General features: G+C 38.6%; 1 protein-coding gene across 4 annotated transcripts in view; it reads right to left on the bottom strand.

The window, feature by feature from the left end:
- RYK (receptor like tyrosine kinase) overlaps positions 1–24,348 on the bottom strand; it is a 103,946-nt gene that overhangs the window by 36,674 nt on the left and 42,924 nt on the right. For 3 of the 4 annotated variants that reach the window (XM_053221436.1, XM_053221433.1, XM_053221434.1), the window contains exons 3-7: positions 17,204–17,303; positions 14,927–15,061; positions 12,725–12,778; positions 7,283–7,427; positions 3,221–3,321 (exon numbers count right to left, since the gene is read on the bottom strand). In XM_053221436.1, the coding sequence (XP_053077411.1) occupies positions 3,221–3,321; positions 7,283–7,427; positions 12,725–12,778; positions 14,927–15,061; positions 17,204–17,303 (535 nt within the window). The remainder of the gene's footprint in view (positions 1–3,220; positions 3,322–7,282; positions 7,428–12,724; positions 12,779–14,926; positions 15,062–17,203; positions 17,304–24,348) is intronic. The other variant, XM_053221435.1, reaches the window with a different exon arrangement.

Raw genomic sequence — 24,348 nt, 5'->3', positions numbered from 1 at the left:
AGAGGCACAGAAAGGAGAATCCCAAGCGGGCTTGTGCTGTCAGTGCACAGCCCATTGTGGGGCTCGATCTCACAAACCCTGAGATCATGACCTGAACCAAGATTAAGAGTTGGACATTTAACAGAGGCACCCTAGGCACCCCTTTTTTTATTTGTTTATTTTTATTTATTTCATTTGAGAGAGAGAGAGAGAGAGGGAGAGCGAGCACAAGTGGTAGAGAGGGGCAGAAGGAGAGAGAGAAAATCTTAAGCAGAATCTATGCTCGGCACAAATGTGGGGCTTGACATGGGGCTTGATCTCACAACCCTAGGATCATGACCTGAGCCAAGATAAGAGTTGGATGCTCAACTGACTGATCCACCCAGGCACCCTTGACTCACAGAATTTAACTTATTCCCGTTTATGGACTGTTTTTTTCCCCAAAAGATTTTCTAATATAATCTCCTAACAAAACAACTTTTCAAATGAAAAGACTATCTTTTCGAACAAAACATCTGGTGATTTAATCAATCTCATGCTTATACAGCCTAGTTGTATCATTGTGAGATACATCTGTTTTTCAGCTCCGCTATTTTCCTGCTCATTCTTACTGACAGCAAAAATAAAATTTCTAGCTATAACTTAAAATTTTCATTCCAAGAAAAAAATGTTAGAATAGAAGGAAGATTCAGTGTTAGCAAGTAGAAACCGGAATGGCTTCTCTAAGATTTATGCGCTTTGGTAAACACATGGTAAAAAACTCCCTGGAGAGATAAAAGACCTAGACAGTGGTCATCAATTGCTGCTACAAGATCTAGACGAAAGGCTTGGAGAGTTCTGTAACCAAAGGATTAGGCTGATTCTACTGATTCTACTGATACACCTGATTCTACTGATCAGCAGTTTGAACAGGATACACACAGATGTGTGAGTATCTGTATTTGTATATGTTTAATCGTACCTGGAGTTCTCAGAGTTTCTTAGATCTATGGTCTGTTGTTTTGTTATTTTGGAAAATTCTTGGCCATTGTGTCTCCAAATATTTTTTTTACTCCTCTCTTTGTCTTTCTTTTATTTATATACAAGTGGATTTCCACTGGATTTTTAAAAAAATGTTTGTTTTTGCCCTACATAATAAATGAATCATCTATCTCAAGATAATGTCCACAAAAATAAGTACATTTCTTATCAATAGTAACTAAAAATATTTTTAATAAGTAATTTCAAGTGACTTTTTTTTTTAATGTTTTTATTTATTTTTGAGACAGAGAGAGACAGAGCATGAGCGGGGAAGGGTCAGAGAGAGAGGGAGACACAGAATCTGAAGCAGGCTCCAGGCTCTGAACTGTCAGCACAGAGCCTGATGTGGGGCTCGAACTCACAGACTGTGAGATCATGACCTGAGCTGAAGTCGGACACTTAACCAACTGAGCCACCCAGGCGCCCCTCAAGTGACTTTTAAAAAGCATTTTGCTTTTAGCATATAATAATTGAATCTCTATCTCTTTAAGGTTATAGCCACAATCAAGAATTGACTCTACTGAGCAAATCTTGACATTTAAACATTAAAATCAATGATGTGTTTCTTCTGAATAGTCTGGACTACTTTCATATCTATCATTGTGTTTTCTGAAGAGCATATAATTCTTTCTTTCATTGGCGGTGATGGTAACTACTGATGATTTCTTTAAAATTTCATTTAATCTTGAGCATTCACTCTTTCCCCCTTTTCTTTTTCTTGCCACTCTTATTAAAGAAACCAGTTCTGTTATCCTGAAGAATGTTCAGCATCTGCTTCTTCAAGTATCACTTAACTTGTTCTTCGATCCCTGTATTTCTTGTAAACTGCCAATCAGTTCCACAGCCATAATTAGGTGCAGGTTACCTCTTAGGAGTGGGGAAGGAAGACAAAAAATACTCCATGGGTGGTATATCACATGTGGGAGTACAAAATATCTAGTTGTCCTACTTTCCGTGATGCAAAGTTTCATTAGAGGAGTCACACCATGACAGTCTGCTCCCTCAAATGATCCCATTTCCCTTTGTTGACAGGGTTTTAACACTGATGGTCTTTTTCTGAATCAATTATTTTAACAGAGGTTGTAATTATGATTTTCTAATTCTATCATTCCTTCCACATTTATTAGCTAGGATTCTTCTGTAAAGAAGCATTTTCCCTCATCAACCAGCACTATCTGCTTACTCTGAAATACAGTTCATATAGCCAGTCATCAGAAAGAGGGATTTTTGGTGCCTTAGTTACTTCTCATAATGATTAACTTCTTCAATAACTATCATCACAAACTCAAGGATTTTTACACATTGTTTCCATCCACTGCAGTCATTCTTTTTGATGCTCAAATGTCCCATTTCAACCTGCCCCAGGTTTATCTTGCCCGTTCCTGACCTAGTCCTGAAATTCTCCATTTCCCCAAAGAATCCTGGTTCTTTTTAATGGGAAACAGTACTGGAAGACCACAACAGGGCACTGGCTGAAGAACAGATAGTAAATGCCAGTCCAAGGAAGATACCAGCTAACTGCCTGTAAGACCTAATTAATCAATAGCACTACTGAGTTGAGCCCTGATTTATGGTCCACTGTTTATCCTGAGGATTATGTTGTTTTCTATTTGTGTGGAGACTCATTCCTCATTGCGTCTAAATTATATTCTAAGAATGATTATTTTCCCCCAACATCAACATGTTACAGTGTAAAAACTTTTATCAAAATCCTGTTTAAAAAAGGGGGGGAAATCAGATTTCATGTTCTCAATTCTAATGGCAGCTATCCTACAGGATAGGAAGTTATTCTATCATGATTAAAAAACAATGTAAAATCCCTACCACTGCCCTTCAGATTATCACACAATTCATTAAAATCTAAGACTCATCTTCATACAGCTCAATGGCTTATTCTATCTAACTACCTGAAAATATTTCTTCTGAATTTCTACAGAAGTGATTCAGTATCCCTTTTAATGTAATTAACCTATGGAAATCTCCCCAAAATTAATTCTAGCAACTGAACTTAAATTATATTTTTAGTATTCCAATTTTAGAATGTTTCACTCAATGCTCTAGAAAGCAGAAGTTGAAGATCAAGCCTAATTCTGCACATGTTAGATACTATGTACATGGGATGGTACACATGCCCCACAAATAACCAAGCACACAGGAACCACTGGCAGACAGACCACAGACAGCAATAGTAAATCATCTTTAGAATTAAATTAACTCTTACTGGTGATAGGAGTTGCATTGTTGGGTGTGTCAGCTCTCAGATATTGAGTCGTCTGGGTAGATGGCTGAGACAGCCCTTGGGAACTACTGCTGGCACTGATGCTGCAAACAAGTTTTAAAAGAGAAATATTTGGTAAGTGTGCTTCAGTGAAAACCCTCCTTTTTCTATGTATGCAAAAACGCATCCAACCCATATAACCAGCTTAAAATCCTGATGGCAATCACAATAATGCATGGATCTCCATCACAAACATGCCATATTGAAATTTTAATCTCATAATATAGAGCCACTTCTTCTTTCCTTTCTATCCTCACAATCATTAAGCAGGTTCATCTTATCAATCATTCAGAAATGCAGGTATTAGTCCTTAGACACCATAGACAGCAGTCCTTAACCTCACACAGAGACATGATATGTTAAGGATCTATGGGTCATCTCTTAGGAAAAGAGCCCATGTCATCCAATTAAATTGCTTTAAAAAAAAAAAAGAAAGAAAAAGAGGAGTAGAATGACAGGCCTCTTTTACTAGTGGTCCAAAATCAAATGGCCTAATAAAGGATATAAAAGCAAATCAAATATGCCAATATGCCCAAGGCTTTTTAAGGGGTATCATCTCTGGTTCAAATCAATCCCACCTTTTTAGAATTTCTGGAACTTATTACAATTTTCTAGTATTTGAAGCATTCCATTATACCATATCCTTTAAATAATATAAGAGATCCAGAAAAGGACAGGCTCAAGTAACTGTTAACCCTATACTCAAGATTTTACAAATTAATACCTCGTTAAGTATGTGCTTTTGTCTTTTCTGTGGGTAAAAACCTTACCCCAGGTTACCCTTGGGCACATTTCAGTTTCACTACCTCAGCCCTTGAATTCTGTAGTAGACGGGTGAGGGATAGAAATTTAACATAAAAAGTGAACTCAGATGGCAGGAAGTCATACCAAACTGTCAGGATAGGCTTTTCATGCCTTCCTTAGCTATAGGATCAGCAGGGTCCAAAGGCTCCCAACTTTCCTAAATATGAAATATCTTTGAACTGACCAGGCCCCACACAATAGCTCTGTATTTTCAAAACCTGGTGATTGAAAAAAATAATGACAAAAAGTTGCTACTCAATCAGGGTGCCTGGGCGGCTCAGTCGGTTAAGCGTTCGACTTCAGCTCAGGTCATGATCTCACGGTCTGTGAGTTCAAACCCTGCGTCGGGCTCTGTGCTGACAGCTCAGAGCCTGGAGCCTGCTTCGGATTCTGTGTCTCCCTCTCTCTCTGCCCCTCCCCTGCTTATGCTCTCTGTCTCAAAAATAAATAAAAACATTAAAAAAATGTTTTTAAAAAGTTGCTACTCAAGAACTGATCTCTGTGAGTCTACACATGTAGTGGGTATGGGGCAGTACAGTGAAGAGATGAAGACCATAAACCTTGGGTATGGGGGCAGTACAGTGAACATAAACCTTAAAATCAAAACTGCCAGCACCATTTACGAGCTGTATGATCTCAGGCAAACAAATGGTTCTGTAGCCTCGAATTCCTCATGTTTAGAATGAGTTTGATTCTACCTCCTGACAAGGTTGCTAAAAGAATTATATGAAAAATAAAGAAAGAAAGCTTTTAGGAGAGTGCCTTGTCCTCAAACATACACTTACAAATTATTAGAAATTATTATTATTACTAATGTTATTAGTAATATTAGAATGATAAGGAACCACAGGACACCTGTTTTTGGAGTTCTGGGTACTACTCAAAGATCAGACTAAAAATCAGTGTTGTTGAAAGTCCAGGGGAGGGAAGAGAAATGTTACCATCCCCAAAGAGTGGAAAATAAAGGACTTCAATTTACTTACCCATAAAATAGGATTAAGAAAACCTATCTCCCAGGAGTTTTTTGAGGCCCCAGTTGTATAATATATGTGAAACTATTACCTAACTATTACCTGCAACCAACATAGTTAAATAAGTGGCCAAACTCCAAATTATTTACTGGTCATTTGTTTCTCTCCAGTAACTGAACAGTAGGTGGCACTCTTGTACCACTTCAGAATTCTTGAAAAGCCTACAAAGAGTACATTACTAGCCATCAAGCTAGTAAGTAGAACAGCGAGAATTCAGAGATGCTTTGTTTGGCTCTTAACCACTAGGTTATGCTCTGAAAATAAGTGATAATGTAAGTTGCTTTTATTCAGGCAATGTCTGGAAACCTTTGCCCAAAAATGGAAAGAACCAGAACACCTAACACATGAGTGTAACTGATTTAATATATATTTTAGTGCAAGCTGAGGTATATGCTCCATTGAATCTGTAAGTTTTTGCACAATTATGGCTTATGTGTGTTCACAGCCCTAGCACGCACGTAAGCATTCAAGGAAAATGTGTGTATCAAGACTTCTAAATGCCAGGTTCCTCAGTGACTCCTTTAACTGTGCATATGTCCTCTCAAAGTCCTATCTAAATGTCCCTGTTACCTTACTTCCCACTCAAGAGGCTTCCAAATGTCATTTCTTCCTCTATAAACCCCAATGCTAACTTTAACACCACCATATACACAAAACCTACTCTGAAACACATCTCCCGAGTATTTCCCTTCCTATTCTTACCTTCTTCCTCTTCCTTCTCTACTCAGATAAAGCAAGTAAAACAGAGGGGACAAAGAGTACTTAGGGGCAGATACTGAATCCAACCAAGTTGTGTTGGTTGTTTATGCCACACATATGCTTACCCACTGTGTGTATAACACTGCGTAGGCCTGAGGATTCAGTAATCAAGAAGACATATTGCTCCCTAGTTGGAAAAAGCTTATAGTCTAGCAGCAGAGACAAGTACACAAACATGATTACTGGAGAAAAAAGCAGAACTGCCACCAAAGACAGAGAGACAGAGAGGGAGAAGCAGAAAGCAGGAGAGAGAGACAGAGGGAGAAATGGGCAGTTGGGAAGCTTAGAAAAGACTTCATGTAAGAGATGGCAATGGAATTGAAATCTGAAGAAAGAACAAGGTTTAGGAACCCTGTGAGCAAAAGGAAAGCATGAATTAAAGTCCTAAAGGGCAAATATAGGGCAAAACTGTGGAACAAGTAATCATCTAACTATAGCATAAGTAAGGGTACAGTAAGGGAAAAAGAGAAAGGTTCAACAAGTTTGGAAAATACCTCTCCACCGAAAGAAAGGCTTTGAAAGGCAAGTCATGAAGTTGGAAGTCTCTCAGTCAGCAAGTGGGAATCACTGAGGAGAAAAACAAGAATTGTGTACTGGGAAAATAAACCTATCTTTACCTCTTACCCTATCCTACCTATAAAGTCGTCCCTGTCATCTCTGATCCACCTAGGCTGGGACAAGTACCTTTTCTATTCTCACACTATACTACACATATCATAATCACCAGATTTATAAACTTCTATAATTATAGGTTGTCAAATATAAATAAATACTTGAAGCTACAAGGTATATCATTATTTTTTTTAATATTCCCAGCATATCTAACCCTGTGTATCTCCAAGGCTACACTTTAGAATCATCCAGGAAGCTTTAAGAAAAATACTGATGCCCTAACACCGACCCAGACCAATTACATCAGAATTTCTGGAAAGTGGGACCCATGTTTTATAAGCTTACCCATGACTATAATGTGCAACCAGGTTGAGAACCAACGGTTTAAAGCACAGCAGGTTCTCAATAAATTTACTGGATGGATGGATGGATGGATGGATGGAAGGATGGATAGATGGATGGATATAATGACAATGATGGAGGGATGAACTAGGAGGAAGAAACAGGGCTATTTTAAAAAGGTACTAGGAGTGGAATAGAGTCATGTCAAAGGGGAAGGGAATAAAAGTGTGCTCACCACTTCTTACCCATAAACTAATAAACTATAATTTGTCTTCAAAATATCTTTTAAATAAAATCAGAGAAACATAAATAATCACAAAGACAACAGTTGTTCTTTTGGCAAGACCTGATCACCCTCCCTCCTTTCCCTGTGCACCACTGTGCATGCTGTGTGGGCTCCCATGAAAATGCAGATAACCGCTTTAATTTTTTTCCTTTCCCAAAATAGGTATAATACCTGTCATCCAGTTCAATTCTTTTCATACTATGAAGGTGCAAAACAGCTAATATTATTGCTACAAGAAATATTACTGCACAGCAAACCCCCACGCTGATATAAAACACACGTGTAGAAGTGGTTGGAGCTGCATGTACAGGATCATCTGAAATAAAAATGAAAAAGCACATTAAGCTTCCTAAACAAATATTATCAATTGCTTTGTGACACAATGAGTATCCTGTTCTTTGTGAGAAAGATTTTCATTTCATGTGTCCATTCTTTGATAAGATCAGTCAACCAGAAGTTGATATCAACTTCTATCAGTGTTGATAGAAGTTCTCAAATTTTTTTCATGTTATTGAAGGAATTTTTAAAAATGGTTTTAAACAAAACTTTTCATGAATGAATATAAAAGTCACAAGTGCTAGACATATGATAAACCATCTGTAGCAGTGCTGTCCAACAGAACTTTCTGCAGTGATGGAAATGTTCTCTAGTGTGTTATCCAATACGGTAGCCCCTGGCTGCCTGTGGCTATTAAGCCGTTGAAATGTAGCTAGTACTACTGAGGAACTGAAGTTTTAATTTTATTTCATTTAAATTAATTTCAAGTTTGGGGTGCCTGGGTGGCTCAGTCGGTTAAGCGTCCTACTTTGGCTCAGGTCATGATCTCGTGCATCATGAGTTCAAGCCTGCTTCGGATTCTGTGTCTCCCTCTCTCTCTGCCCATGTCCCACTGACACCCTATCTCTCAAAAATAAATAAATACTAAAACATTTTTTTTCCAATTAATTTCAAGTTAAATAGCCACATGTGGCTAGTGGTTACCATAGTGGACAACACAGATGTACAGATCATTCATATTTTTTCAACAGTGATATCTAGAGTGGAAAAGATCAGACATCTTTGTTACCAACCACTGATTCACAGAAGGAATATACAACACAGTGACCCCACACATTTTAAAAAAACAAACTTTTAGTCTTCTCTTATGAGAGTAACAGATTATTTTGCTTATTTTTTATTTTATTATTTTTTTAAATTTACATCCAAATTAGTAAGCATATAGTGAAACAATGATTTCAGAAGTGGATTCCTCAATGCACCTTACCCATTTAGCCCATCCCCCTCCCACAACCCTTCCTGTAACCCTCAGTTTGTTCTCCATATTTATGAGTCTCTTCTGTTTTGCCCCCCCACCTGTTTTTATATTATTTTTGTTTCCCTTCCCTTATGTTCATCTGTATTGTCTCTTAAAGTCCTCATATGAGTGAAGTCATAAGACTTTTGTCTTTCTCTGACTAATTTCACTTAGCATAATACCCTCCAGTTCCATCCACGTAGTTGCAAATGGCAAGATTTCATTCTTTTTGATTGCCGAGTACTACTCCATTGTATATATATACCACATCTTCTTTATCCATTCATCCATGGGTGGACATTTGGGCTCTTTCCATACTTTGGCTATTGTTGACAGTGCTGCTATAAACATGGGGGTGCATGTGTCCTTTCAAAACAGCACACTTGTATCCCATGGATAGATGCCTAGTAGTGCAACTGCTGGGTCATAGGATAGTTCTATTTTTAGTTTTTTGAGCAACCTCCATACTGTTTTCCAGAGTGGCTGCACCAGCATGCATTCCCACCAACAATGCAAAAGAGATCCTCTTTCTCCACATCCTCGCCAATATCTGTTGTTGCCTGAGTTGTTAATGTTAACCATTCTGACAGGTGTGAGGTGGTATCTCATTGTGGTTTTGATGTAGTTCCCTGATGATGAGTGATGTGGAGCATTTTTTCATGTGTCGGTTGGCCATCTGGATGTCTTCTCTGGAGAAGTGTCTATTCATGTCTTTTGCCCATTTCTTCACTGGATTATTTGGTTTTTGGCTGTTGAGTTTGATAAGTCCTTTATAGATTTTGGATACTAACCCTTTATCTGATATGTCGTTCACAAATATCTTCTCCCATTCTGTCAGTTGCTTTTTAGTTTTGCTGATTGTTTCCTTCGCTGTGCAGAAGCTTTTTATTTTGATGAGGTCCCAATAGTTCATTTTTTATTTTGTTTCCCTTGCCTCTGGAGACGTGTTGAGTAAGAAGGTGCTGTGGCCAAGATCAAAGAGGTTTCTGCCTGCTTTCTCCTCGAGGATTTTGATGGCTTCCTGTCTTAACATTTAGGTCTTTCATCCATTTTGAGTTTATTTTTGTGTATGGTGTAACAAAGTGGTCCAGGTTCATTCTTCTGCATGTCGCTGTCCAGTTTTCCCAGCACCACTTCCTGAAGAGACTATCTTTATTCCATTGGATATTCTTTCCTGCTTTGTCAAAGGTTAGTTGGCCATACGTTTGTGGGTCCATTTCTGGGTTCTGTATTCTGTTCCATTGATCTGAGTGTCTGTTCTTGTGCCATGCTTATTTTTAAAAATAAGAGCAGGATAACAAGACCCCACTCAGTAAACAGTATTCAATTTTCTATTATTCAAAACAGGGGAAAGAGAAAGCAAGCCTTGGCGCTGGAGGAAGTAACTCAAAGACAGGCAGACAGACCGACACACACACACACACCTACACACAGGCAAACTGAGGAAGAGATGCACGGAGACAGAGATACATACGTTCTAAGCGAGGACAGGTGAAGACAGAGAAATAGAAGCAGAACTGGTGTAACTGAAGCATCAAGTAAGTTTTGATGATGAGCACTCACATTATAATTCTACTGAATAAAACCTGAGAAATTTGGGTTTTATCCTAAATAAGACACGAAATCATTACTAAGCAAAGGAATGATATACACTATGACAGCTGAAAAAAAAACAAAGCCAACTGCATGCTGTGCAAAGAATGCTATGAGTGTTGAGCAACAACAGGGAAAGGGAAGAAGTTAGAAGGTTACTGCAGTAGTCTAAAAAAGAGACAGCAGTGGTGTGGGCAAGAGTGTTATGGAAGATAAATTAATGGACCGGCGTATAGTTAACAGACCTTGCTTATGAATGATACTGGGGTAAAAAGAAAGAGAAGAATCAAAACTTTGGCTTAAAGAATTAGGTGGATAATGGTAACTTTACAAAGATTAAAAAAAAAAAAAAGGCAAGTTGAGGGAAGAGAGAAAAAATCAATAGTTTTGTTGTGACTAAGAGTACCCAGTATACATCTACATGGACATGTCAAGCTGACAAGAAATACAAGTGGAGTTCTGGGGATAGGTAAGGACAAAAGATAAAAGCTATAGCTTTGAAAAACTTGGGAATCAGGTTGCTTTCTAAAATTTAAACTTTGCTTTGAATCAACAAACAATAAATCAGAACAGATTAAAGCAAAGAAACCAAATGGCTTCCAGAGCAGCTATACTTTACTACAGCCTGAACGAAGGCCTGACTTTCCTGAAGAATGCCACAGGCTAGTCAATCCTGGGAGGGGCAGAAAAGGAAGGTCGCCAAGGCTGGTGTTGGCAGTACCTATCCAAGCACACACCAGGGCAGAGAAGAGGAAAGACACTGCTCTGCCGGGCAGGTCCCCTGAATGTATCCTACTTGTTCACCCCCCAAATTCCAGGCTTGTGTATGCACTGCTCCTATTCCTTCACTTTGACATTTCACTTGCCACCACCTGGTCACCCTTCAAGTCTCAGATGAGATGCCACTTTCTCAGGAAGCTGTCCCTCACTCCGTCAGAGATTACATGCCCCACCTCAGGGTTCCCAAAGCACCATAGCTTGCCACACTCTTGTTATTATCACTGCCTTATTGCCTTGTCCATCTCATCCTCTACATCATAAGCCCTTGAGGGCACGGACTGTTTTGCTCACAGTTTGATCCTCTGCCTCCAATCATACCACCTGGCGTACCACACATCCTCAAAAAATGCTGGATAGATGGATAGAAAGGGAGGGAAGGAGAGAGGTATCAAGAAAAAGAGCCAGAGACCAAGAATATGCAATATTCTATTCTCTTTGTTAGAAATAACATCCTATTAACATAAAAGAAATGGGTAAAGTCACCAGAATTTTCAAAGTAAATTTGAGAAGCAGTGATATTTTAAAAAATGGTTTTCTTTCTTCTCAGAGATAAATCCAATGAAATATTCTAAAAAAGTAAACAACATTTCATATTATTTTATCTTCAAAAAAGGCGCATGTTGGGATATCCAGATATTCTTTGCCTCCTGAGGTGAGAAAAAGATAAAACAGGAAGCACACACTACTATCTATGAACTATTCTTGCCAAGAGTTGGCCCTAAATCTAATCAAGTACAAAATCTAATACCAGTTTATAGGAGAAAGAAAAATATGTTAAATAATGCCACAAGGATGAAGAAGTGAGAAATTCTATGTGATAAGTGATTCCATTTTGTCAACAAAAAAGTGATACAGGGGAGAGGGGTGATCTCTGATTAATATAAAATATCTGTCAACAAAACAGTGTGTGGGCTTCATTTGATCCCACTGTGGAGGAGAAAGTATAAGATATTTTTGAGACAATCAGGTTAATGTGAATATGAACTAGCCAAATAATTTATTAAGGAACTACTGTTAATTTTGTTAATTTTGTGATAAATCAAATATAAGTGAATAGGTGCTGGGTGTTTGTGGGTTGTTTTTTTAATTGCCTTTTTAAAAAGAAATCCATACTGGAATATTTATACATGAAATGATGCCTGGATCATGCTTTAAAATACCCCAACCCTCCCCACCCACTTACTCATCCAGAAAAGGAGGAGAAAATCAATGGAACAATACTGGCAAAACATTGATCATTACTGAAGGAGGGTAATGGTCACACAAATGAACAAAGGTTCATCAGTGCATTCTCTCAGCTTTTGCATATTTGAAACTCTTCCCTTCCACAATTTTTTTTTAAAGTTTACTTTTATGAAGAGAATCTAGTATCCTTTTAAGATAGTGCTATTAAAACTCTCTCAGGAAGAATAGGACTCAATGTGTCCACATCAGAAAACTAAAAAAGAAGTCTAAGTTATACCATTTAAACACAACCATTACCAAAATAAAAATCTACTTTGAGTTTCTGCTCTGCAGGTTTAAGTAAGTATCTTTAAGTATCCTTAAGCTGCATTTTCACCTGGATGAAATTAGCTGAGGGTTAACTGGTCCAGGCCACAAATCAGATTTTCTAACCTTCTGCTATTGAGCTGAGGATCTTACATACGTTTTCATGTTCATACTTTAATTATTACCATTTGAAATGATGTGATATAAATTCTTGCCTATAAAAAATTTTTAGATCATTTGTTATAAAATATGTATGAATTTTGCTTTACAAATATTTCAATATTCTAACAGTTTCATCTGACTATATACCAATCAGTGAAATAAATAGTAAGGCCTCATGTATCTTTTGGCAAACTGGACACTACTAGGCCTCCAAGCCTCATACAATCATGTACATTTACAATCAGGCAGTTTTTATTCCTCATGATGGAGAAAGGTAATACATTAACACTTACAAATAGTTCTGCTAGTGTTTTTGTCCAGGGCTGAAGTTTTTACTTCTTCAAGTTCTGAATTTAAAAAAGATAAAAGATGCTTTTAGAAATTCCTTCTTTTCCATGAAAATCCTTAAATACTTAAAATACACTTTCTGAATTTTTCTCTAACATAGTTTTAGTTCTATTAGAACATTGCCTGAACTAATTAACAAGGTATTTGTTGCAAGATAATAAATCCTACATTACTATTCTGATCATCATCACTCTAATCACCAATCATTAGTCTATGGGTGTTGTTTATAGATGCTCAATGAAAAAGGATTTCTGTGGTCAGGAAGTTTGGGGAAAGCCAAGTATTATATCATCTGTGGAGATTCACAAGTCACATTAGCAGAGTATAAAGGCTCTAAGGAATGCTTAAGTAATGAAACTTATCTGAGCCAGCGGTCCCCACTCTCACATAAAAAAGGAACATTTTCTTGCCAGTAACACCCATTAGCATTTGATATAGTACAGATATGTTTTCTGTTGCAGTTTTTTAAATGTAGTAGGTGGAAAACCACACAAACACATTAGGATCACATATTAAAGTAAGAGTCATAAATTGGATAACTGGGGTAGCCAGAAGTATGACAACAAAATGAAAAGGGTGGCACTATATTAAACTTAAGTTAAAACAGAATAGAAAATTATGCTGTTAATGTTAATTTTCATGTACACATTAAAGAAAATGGAGAAAGTATGAGATCATTCTGAATGTCATCTAACCATTAACCTCAGTGGATACTAACAGTGGTGGGCTCCATTGATCACATATTTGGCCATCATTTTGCCTTTAGATATTAAGAGACGAAGCACCATGGTACAGTCAGAACACCCTCCCTAAGCATCAGGAACCAGGCTTCTACACTCCTGACTGGCTGTGCAAACTTAGGTGGCCTCTCCAGGGACAAGTCTCCTCACATCAATTATATAATGACTAGGTTGAACTAGTCTCTAAAGTCCTCTTTGGCTTTAAAATTGTGTGAAAGTACATACATAACCGAATATACTAGAACTATAAAATATATCAAAACAGTGAAAATAAAAGGTGCCTGCTAACTTTCCATTTAAAAAATGTCCACTCTAAGGCAGTACAGCTCTTTTATTGGCATCTATCTGGACATTAGCCATGATAACTCACTTGCTGGCCCCAAGTATTTTCCTAACCCTTAGCACTAACTTCAATTAGGAAATGTGTTAAGACAGAATTTAACAACAGAGCTAAGAGCATGAGTTTGCATGCAGCTGCACCTCTTAGCTGTCTGACCTTGGCAAGTTGGTCAGATTCTCTGAGCCTCAGTTTCCTCTTCAGAAAATGGAGATAATGACAGAAACTGCTGCTTAGAATTGTCACAAGGACTAAATAGGTTCAATGCATGTAAAAGCACTTGTAACATAGTACAAATGCACAGTACGAGGCACTCAATTTTAGAGGGCTTTATTTTAGTTCCCTCCCCCCACCCCACATCTTAGTAACCATCTGTACATTAAGTGAAAGAAAGCACAAATTCAGGTCACTTTACCTCTGTGCAACTTAAAGTGAATGGACTGGACAATCTTTCAGGAAAACTCTCAAATTCTTTCATCTATTGCCCATGGGAATTCTCATAGCCACTGTCATTTCTTGAGTACCAGATTATTCAAACCCAAAGCTGTTAACATTTATTAAGTACCCATACACAGTATTCTAAGATTTAGGTTTGATTCAATTAACCAAAAAGAAAATAAATAAGAACAACTTCTGAAACAGGTTATCATGCCCATTTTACAACTGAAAAAACTGAGACCTAGGTTAAACAACTTGTCCAAATATCCTGCCAAGTATATCCAGCCCCAGGACAACTGAGCCATAGTATTGTTATAAGACAAACACAGGTAACACTGAGTTACTCAGGGGCCCCTATCAGAATTACTTGACTTCTTTACCTCTTTAATACTATTTCACATTCTTAATGGAATTAGCAATTCTGATAAAAGATTTTGAGAAAGCAGGGCCTGAGTGAGATTCCTGGCAACAAGGTAGCTATCAGGCAATTTTCTCAGAATTTCATTTGTTAGTGCTTTTTCTTTTCTCATTTGCTACTATAATCAAGATTTGGTCACAAATCTAGAAAAAGATGACAAAATGTATTTTTGACATCTATATAAAACACATACTTTGGTGAATAAATTCCTTACTTTTGTAGCACATTTTCCTTCGTTTAAAATTTAAGACTGTAAAGTTTTTTGAAGAATTTACTGTCAAGTTGAGCTGCATTAGTATCATAACCTCAGAATCTACTTTGCCAGTACAGGAAAGCTCGACCCGAAACACTGTTTAAAAAACAAAAAAGAAAAAATATTTTAATTTTCTAAAAAATCAACATTAATACCTAGTATTTTACAGTTCTTTATTTTTGTTGCATAAAACTAAAAGAATATTTACATAATACTAAAATTTTCAGAGAACTTATCTTCAGACTACATACCTTTAGACATCATTCATTATAGATATAAAAGTTAAACATTAAAGAACAAGCCAAGACATAAAAGAAGAGATTATTATCTTCAACTTTTTCTCATGATTTTTAATAGATTACTTTGTCTCATAAGTCCTCTCATTATAATATAGTAAAGCTACTGAATAAGGCAAACCATGCTACCTTACCAGTCACATCAGCAACGATAACAAAAATTACTTGATAAAAAGGAAAGACAATTTATCACCAAAATGCAATTATGTATTGCTCTTAACGAAGATTAAATATAAACCCATAAACTGATAACCTGATAAATCAGTCAACTGTGAATTTAAAAAATACAAAGCTTTCAAAACAAAACCTTTCTTCTTTTAATGTGTTGTGTTGTTTTTTTAAATTTATTTCTGAGAGTAAGAGAGACAGAGCACGAGCGGGGAAGGGGCAGAGAGAGAGAGGGAGACACAGAATCTGAAACAGGCTCCAACCTCTGAGCTGTCAGCACAGAGTCCCACACGGGGCTCGAACTCACAGACCACGAGATCATGACCCAAGCCGAAGTCTGATGCTTAACCGTCTGAGCCACCCAAGCACCCCCAAAAAACCCTTTCTAAACAGAAACTGACTTTAATCAATTATTGTAGCAATGAGGTAACAGACTTTGGTGCACACCATTTTTTTCCGATCTTTCAGTTTAAGATTCTTTTCCTATAAATTTAGAGTATCATTCTTTTCTTCTTTTCAGAGAGAGAGAGGGAGAAAGCACACACTAAGCAGGGTAGAAGAAGAGGAAGAGAGAGAAAGGGAGAATCTCAAGCAGGCTCCACATTCAGCATGGAGCCCAATGCAGGGCTCAATCCCATGACCCTGGGATCATGACATGAGCTGAAATCAAGAGTTGAATGCTCAACTGACTGAGCCACCTAGGTGCCCCTACAATATCATTCTATCTGTATGAGCATATGAAAAATATGGGCATTTCTGAACTTCTTAACTGACCCATAAAAATGAGTAAGCCTCCCTATGCTTTCCTAAAGCTTAATGTATGTCACCAATAATGATGAGTGACTGCCAGAAAAAGTTCCACAATATTGTGGAAAGTACATGGCTTACCCTTTCAAATTTTAAGAAGTTCACTGTTCTTAAAATCTCACATCTTTAGGAGCTTTTCTCAAAAGGCTGGCTCAATAGTTTAACTACTATTGATGTGTATGTGATGTATTATGTGACTATCCTGTGCAGATGCTGTGCCAGGCACCAATGCTAGATGGCTGAAAAAGAGAGCTCCTGTCCTCAGGTTAACCACAGGCCAGCAGGGAGAGACAAGCACAAAGAATTACAAGATAATGTGATCAGTTTAAAAACATTTAAATTACAAGATCCTGCAGGGTAGGAAGAACAAGATCCTGCAGGGTAGTATGAGTAGGAGTTTATAAGCAGAAAAGAGGTAAAGGCAGTTCCAAATATACTGACGAGCACGTGCAAAGGCAAGGATGTCAAAACCGCATGTAGTATGGCACCACTGGAATGCTGGGGCAAATGCAGCAACACAGCTAGACAGGCAGGTAAGGGGACAGGATAAACATACAGCACACTGGCTGGAGAGTCTGCAGTGGACTCAGTTGATGGGAGTAAGGGGCCCTGATGGGCTTGATGTCATTTGGTCAGATAGGAGTGTTCAGTGATCATCCAGGCCATGGTGTGGGAATTTGTCAAAAATGAACAAGACCAGACACAGAGATCCATGTGGAGGCCAGTGCCAGCAATGCAGAAAAAGGAGATAAGGAAGTGCTGAGTATAGACAGTTCTGAAAAGGATGGAAAAGAGGGAATGGTTTAAAACACAGTGCAAATAATCAGTATTTTCAAAAATTACTTTTCAAAATACTTATACACCTATGCCTATCAAGTAGAATACACTATATGTCAATTGTTAAGCTGTTCTTTTTGGGATATGGGGGACACAATTGAAAACAGTATGTTCACTCTTTCAGACTCACCTGATAAAGTGCGTGGAACTTCCCCCTGAGCAGAAATGTTGACCTGGGGCATGTCCATAGCCACAAAATTGTCTACTTGGAATCCCAGCTTATATTCAACCTGTAAAATGTAGAAATAAACAAACTGAATCTGTGGTAACAGAAAGGACACTAACAATTTGGCTTTACTGATTAACTCATTAACTAATAAATGCATGAGCATTTATTATTATGTACAAATCTAGCTCTAACAAAATCCAAATTGTCAGAAACAGTCCTAGGAGTTTTCAACTGGATAAAAACTCAACCCAGTGAAGCCACCCCTCTATTTCATGTCCAGAACAGTACCACCACTCTCCTATAAAATCTGCCAACTAGGATTCAGAAATCTTGCTGAAGACTACACTACCACTGACCGAAGAGCCCTGGAGAGACAGATACGAAAAGCCAAGTTGTTGAGATGTGTAATTTACAGACCACTGACTAGTCACCAATGTCTTCTCTAATTAATAAGTACCAGGCTCTAAGGCTTTCCATGTAGCTGGTGGATGAAGGTCTACTCTATAGAGCCACTCACTACACAAGATTACAAAGCACAAATTTCGCACAGAATATCTCTAGTCCAGCTTTCACCATGAAGAAAGTTTATGTTTGGATACCCATCTAATCTCTGAATCTATTTTTCAAGTGAGTTGGTATCCAGAAAGGAAAAGATGTGACTATGAAGGCATCACTGGAACACCAATATTAACTATCGATACCTAGCCTACTTGGGGGCTTAACATAACGAGCCAGCCCCAATAATACAGCTCTACTGCTAGATTGATAGTCATGAAAGAAACAACTCAAACTGCAAAACAATAGCTGAAATTCAGAATAGCTGCCACCTTCAAGACCTTCAATGAGGCCTTATATTTCACATTACTCTTTGAACAGCCCACTGGGGTCTTGATAAGAACAGGTACTCCTCTCCCATTAACTGGTCACATGGGTGGTTTTGGTGGAGAGATAGAATTGGCAGAAGGCAAGGGGCAGTGGATTGGGAAAAGAGTGATAGGAAAGAGGTTTATGAAACCATTCTTTAAGAAATTTAACTAGGAAAAATGGAACCAGGTTGGGAGTGGTGTGAGAAAGAGGTGACAGATTCTAAAGCTTTTCTTTCTTTTTTCAATGGGCAGTATTAAAATGTGTTCATATGCTAATGAAAAAAGCCAACAAAATGGGACATAATAAAGATGAAAGGAAATAGGAAGAGAGTACCATCCTAGCTTATAAGGAAAGGGATGGACCTGGACATTGGCTGGGGCAAAGGGTGTTTATCAACGGATAAGAAGGGTTCAAGCCAAAGGATTTAACTCTCACTGTGGGTGTCTTTTCACACTTTCATACTTGAATGTCCCTAAACACTGTAGGGGTATAAATCATATTATTACCTTACAGTTAAGATACATAGACAAACAACTGTTAAAGGCTGTATTTGGGAAGTGCCATGTTCACAAAAAAGAAAATGGTCTTGCTGCTGCCTATCACTGACTTTGTGGTACCTCAGGCTAGCCAGTGTTCACTCTTACCCTAGCACACCACACTTCTGTCACTGCCACCAGGGGGTGCTAGAGAGCTAGCTACACCGTTGTTGTGTTTGGGCCAAGAAGGAGCAGACTTTCCAGCAACACTCACTAACTATAACACTACAGAATGCATTGACTATATTCCTGTATCTATGCTTTGAATAGGACAATACATGAAGTGCAAGTGCACAAAAGAAATTAAGCATAATCAGTAAGAATTGGATAGGAACCATGAGACTGTGTGACCTTTAGGTATATTAACTTTCCTGAGTTTCAGTTTTTGTAAAATGAGGTAACACATTATGAGGATCAAAGAGGATAATTAAGACAACACACCTGTCAGCTTGGCACAGGTCCCCTGACAAATGCAGACCGCAGTGGCATCAGCTGTCATTCCAGAGTAGCTACCCTACTGCCCCATTGTGCTTCCCCTATAAGCACCAGCCTACTACTAACCCCAGAGATTGACACAAGTAAGCCTTCCAGTGCTCTGCCAAGAACTTGCTGCAGTCCTTCTGTTTTGTCCTCCATCTTGGGACCCCCCACTATTCTAAACAGCCCCTACACTCTCAGCCTTTTCACAAATGTCTTCTCTACCTTCTCCTACAACCTGGCTTTCCTCAGATCTCTTCTCCCTGCCTATCATTAGTTCTTACAACACCTAACCCTTAGGGTCTAGACAATAGGGTCTGCATTCTTTTAGGGTCATTAGGTCCTTTCTAGACATCCTTCCCTCATGAGAAATCCCCTATACCCTGAAGCTCACAAATTCTACTCAAGATGGCTATTTCTCATGCCATAAACATCAACAACAGACAAAAACTTTGCAGAGGCCTTGGCCCTTGGCTCACTTTGTCTCCTGTCACCTTCCCGGGTGGGCTTCAATATTACAGTATTTAGTAAACCTACATGACAAAGAATTACTCCAGAACCAAAACAAACACAAAAATCCCACCCTATCAAAGACCCCATCACTACCTCTGATTCCTATAAAACCAGTTCTTTGTCTCCATCACTGATTCAGCCAATATTTATGAAACACATGTGTAAGCCAATGGCGGTGTACAGAACTGGGCTACAGTGGACAATTCAGCTATTTCCCTTCTCTCTGATCCAGCCAGTGGCCTGGTTTCACTTTCCTACAGACTATGCCCCGAAGACTACAAGGTTACTGACATGATAACTGGTTCATTCCCCTCCATACTCTTAGAGGGCCGCACCAGCACCCTAACCACCTCTCACTCTCATGTTGCCCAGCACGGATGGAGGAAATCCATTCCTGGAGAAAAGGGTGCTGCTACACAAGAATGACCCCTAAGTTCAAGACAGACCCATGATCCTATCAGCAAGCCCTTCCTCACAGCCTCTTCTCTCTCCCTAGTCTACTCACTCCAAATGTCACAGGACCTCACCACTTCACTACCTGCTGCCCTCCCCACTTCCTCACTCTCAATGTTCTTATCTCCTTTAGCCAGCACACAAGGACCCCCCCCTTCTTCATTTCTTTTCAGCACCAGAGAGATCTGTTAGAGTACTCAACCTCTGCCCTCCAGCCCCAAGGAAAGACATATTCTCCTCTCCAAATAATAAACACTCCTCTCCTAGTATATTAGGTTCTAACCCGTTTCATCACCGATGGGATCTTGTATCATCCACTGGTCTCTCACTCTCCTATAACTTCAATCTCTCCCATAGGTGCAATTACCTACTAGACATATATGTCTAATAATCTTATAGCTCTCAAATCTAACAGATTCAAAGCCAAATGTATGTTTCCCCACATTTGCTATCTCTTTTATTCTAGGTCTCAGTTATCGTAAGCAGAGGCACAGCTAACCAGAGACCAGAACTTCTAAGAAAGCAGAGAGCAGCAAATGGGGTCACAGGCCCTAATGGCAATGTGGAGGGCAGGGGGCAAGACTAACACCTAAGTATCTCAAGGAAGTAAGGGGGAAGGGAAATGAGCTTGTGAGTGGAGCTAGGGAGAGGTGGCAAAGGGACTGGGTAGCAAGTTTGAGAAGGCTGACCTCTGGCCAGAACAGCAGCCTGGAGGAACAAGGAGTATGAGAGCACAGAAGCCTGCCGTTTGCTGGCTCCCTTTCTGAGGGACTATCTACACATGTGAGGCATTCACAGGGCGGTTCTCTTCTCCCTCTGAAATCCTTAGGATATTAATTTTTAAACTGCAGTTTCTGGGGTCAGAGAACTGTAAATTTTCTCTACTTTGCCATGTATCAATCTACGTGGAATCTCACTTTCCAGTGATCCTTGAAGAAACAGATCCATTCTAAAGCTAACATTCATAAACTAGTGGAACAAAGAAAATGTGAACAGCAGTTGTTTATCAGAAAAAAGAGGGAGCCAAAATATTTCAGAAAAGAAGCTAGAGAAAATATAAATATTTGAATAAGCTAAAAAATAAACATTTTTGGTAATCTTCCCTTACTTGGAAACAAACGGCAATTGCCAATAGGCAGCTGATGAGTAAAGCCATTTCCTTCTGGAACACAGTACAGATTTAAAGCAAATACATTTGCCTACAGCTGGATAGCCTTTTAATTTCTCTGAATTGACCAGAAGTGCTCCTTTTTCATAGAAATCCCACTCTGCAGGGGATACTGCTGGCTCTCCCTTGGGCTGCTGCAGGAACTCTGGACAAGTTCCCTACAAAACCTCCTGACAATGATGAAGAATTCCTGAAACCTGAGAAGAGATACAGAGTGGATGTGAGTTGGAGGAATATTCTGCTACATTTTGGTATATTTTTGCCTTCCAACTCTCTAAAATACCTACAGACACTTAATAGATGCAATGGAATGCTTTTTTTCCCCTAGATATCAGAGAATGTTCCAGAATACAGAAGAACCTAATTATTTGTTAAAACCACCTAGTAATCTTTGCTTTTTTTTTTGATGACCATGTGGCCTTGTGAAAGAGAAGAAATTACCAGTGTTTTTATCCCACCTGGAAATGCAATTAACCAATGGTATTTAACAACCACTCACTAAAGCAATCTGACACAGATGTCAAGAATAAGATACAGCTTCAGCCTCTGAGAAGACTATAGTCTGTTTTGCAAGACAAAAGCCAAGTAAACACTGAAGAACAACACTATTAGCAAAAGCTCTGATGTGTGAAAACTAACCTTAAAGTATCTATGGTGTGAACGGACATATCAAGGAGAACCTTGAGATTTTTGGAAGTGAATATTTTACCTCCTGGATCATCTTAAAAAGCAAGAACTGAGAAATTCTGATAAAGGGTTGGAGTGTAGGAGCCACAGCCTTCCTCCAGAAAGTTCACGATCGCATCTCAGAGCCAACAAGATTAGGTGAAGAACCCTCTGTATCTCCCCAGGTGAAGAAGTCATGTCTCTCTTGCTCCCTTGTATGACTTTCCCACTTGAAGTCATCTCTACTTCCTGTGTCTTCTGCTTCCAATACTACCTTAAGCAAGTCTCCTTCCAAATCTAGGTCTTATTTTTTTTTTCATAGTAAGTGATCAATAAACCAAAGTGCAACCATTTAATGTATTTTTTAGTGATTTGAAGGGAAAAAAGTTCAAGTCTATATGCAGGGACAGAGAACCTTTATCAGAATATGTTGTTCAGTGCTCTGCAAACTGCAGAAAGTACGCAGTATATAACTTGTTAAAAAAAAATATATATATATATATATTCACACACACACATACATATACACACATGTGCTTATCCATGCACAGACTATCCTTAGAATAGAAGACAGGAATCAGGTAACAGTGGTTGCCAATGGAAGGGAAACTCAGTGGCTGGATTGTTTGGGGATGGTACTAGGAAGGTGTAGAGGACTTAATTTTCACTGTTTACCCCTTCCCTTATGCCTTTTGAATTCTGTACCATATACATAAATTGAATACTCAAAAGACTAAATTTTAAAATAAGCAAAGTTAAATTAATTACCAAAGAGATCATAACCTAAAACTGGAATTAGGAGTTGCATTGGTGGCCAAAGCCTGAAACTGAATACAAACATATTCCTTAGTTTTTTATTATAAAATGTTATAAGATAGAAGATGATTACTTTCCCCTAAATTCTAAACCCTGTTACACATGAACTTGTGAAATTAGTTTTGCTATATATTCAATCTATGAATTTCATCTATTCCTCCAAATTTACAACTTTATTCACAGTGAAATACGTGAAAATTCCCAGATGGACAACTAGTGTCAAGTATACCCAGCTATGTTTCACACTTCTAGAAACAGGAAATTCACCACTCCGAAAGCAGTACATTCCAACTTTAAAAAGCTCTAAGTGCTCAGAAGATCCCCATTTGTTGAGCTGTGCCCTGTGGCTTCTATCTATGCATCTCTTCTGTAGTCAGTAAAAGAGCACCTGTAACCAAGCGTAAGTACCAAGTGCTATACAGGGAACACAGAGAAAGACGAAAAGGAGTTCCTCACTTTGAAGTGTTTTGCATCTAGGAGGGAGACAGAAAAGAAAATCAACCACCACAATACTGTTAGATTATGCTAAGGGTTATGAGGGAGGAAAGAGAAAGGTGCCGTGGGTACAGAAAGCACCTGACACAGTTGAAGGAAAGGTGACACCAGTTCTGAGATTTATGAGATGAACAGGAGTTAGTGAGGTAAATAAAGAATAGAGAAAGGGAATTTCTTACAATATAAACAGCAGCAATGTAACAGAGTCCAGGCCATTCAAAAATTGCCAAACAAAATGGCACTAAATAACTAGCTGGAGAGGAAGGAGAAAAGAAAGGCAGGGACAAGATCATAAAGGCTTCCTAAAAAATCAGAACTTTATTCTGGTGGCAACTGGGAGCCCTAGAGTTGCTTCTGAGGGTGGGAGTAGGGGGTGAGGGTGGGGCAGGAGTGCAGCAACAAGTCAGTCCAGAGGCAAGGAAACTAGTTAGAAAACTATTTCCCATCTAGTTAAGAAACAAAAAAGGCCCAAACTACAGATGAGGCATTAAGTCCAGAGAGAGGTAGGAGATGAATTTAAGGTATAATTATGAAAGACAATCAACTGGACCTGGCAGGTGCAGAAGAAGTACTGGACCCCTTCTAGACTTCTGTCCTAGATGTGTAAATAGGTGGCAATGCCCTCCAACAAGTCAGGGAACTTCTGCCCTCCCAGGAATATCATATCAGCAACAGTAGCCCAAATGTGCACTAATGATGGTATTTAAAACCTGCCACAGAAGTAGTTTAGAATTTATGAGTGAAGAATATGGAAGTACCATAAGAGCTATGCCAAGGCTCCTCCTGACCCAACATGTGCCCAGGCCAAGTACTGTTTCAAATATATATATTCATCTGAACCCTTACCTCTATCTACTCTCTTCCACTCCAACTTCCTTCTGCGACAGGCTTTAAAAGTCCTCAGACATCCACTATTAGCAATGTCAGATCCCTGAAACTCGCTCCAGATAAAAAACATCTAATGTATGTGTATTTTTTAAAAAGAATGATTAAGAGAGTTTAATTCTCTTCACTTCTAACTGCCACATGGCACACTGCCAATTTTTATTCACAAGTCACTAACCATATACTTGCCCAGGTTAGATCATTATTTTTTCCTAAGTAGGCCCAGGAAT

Source organism: Acinonyx jubatus, chromosome C2 (genome assembly GCF_027475565.1).
Source record: "Acinonyx jubatus isolate Ajub_Pintada_27869175 chromosome C2, VMU_Ajub_asm_v1.0, whole genome shotgun sequence".
In the NCBI taxonomy this organism is placed as follows: domain Eukaryota; kingdom Metazoa; phylum Chordata; class Mammalia; order Carnivora; family Felidae; genus Acinonyx; species Acinonyx jubatus.
This window is presented reverse-complemented; position numbering and strand designations above follow the sequence as displayed.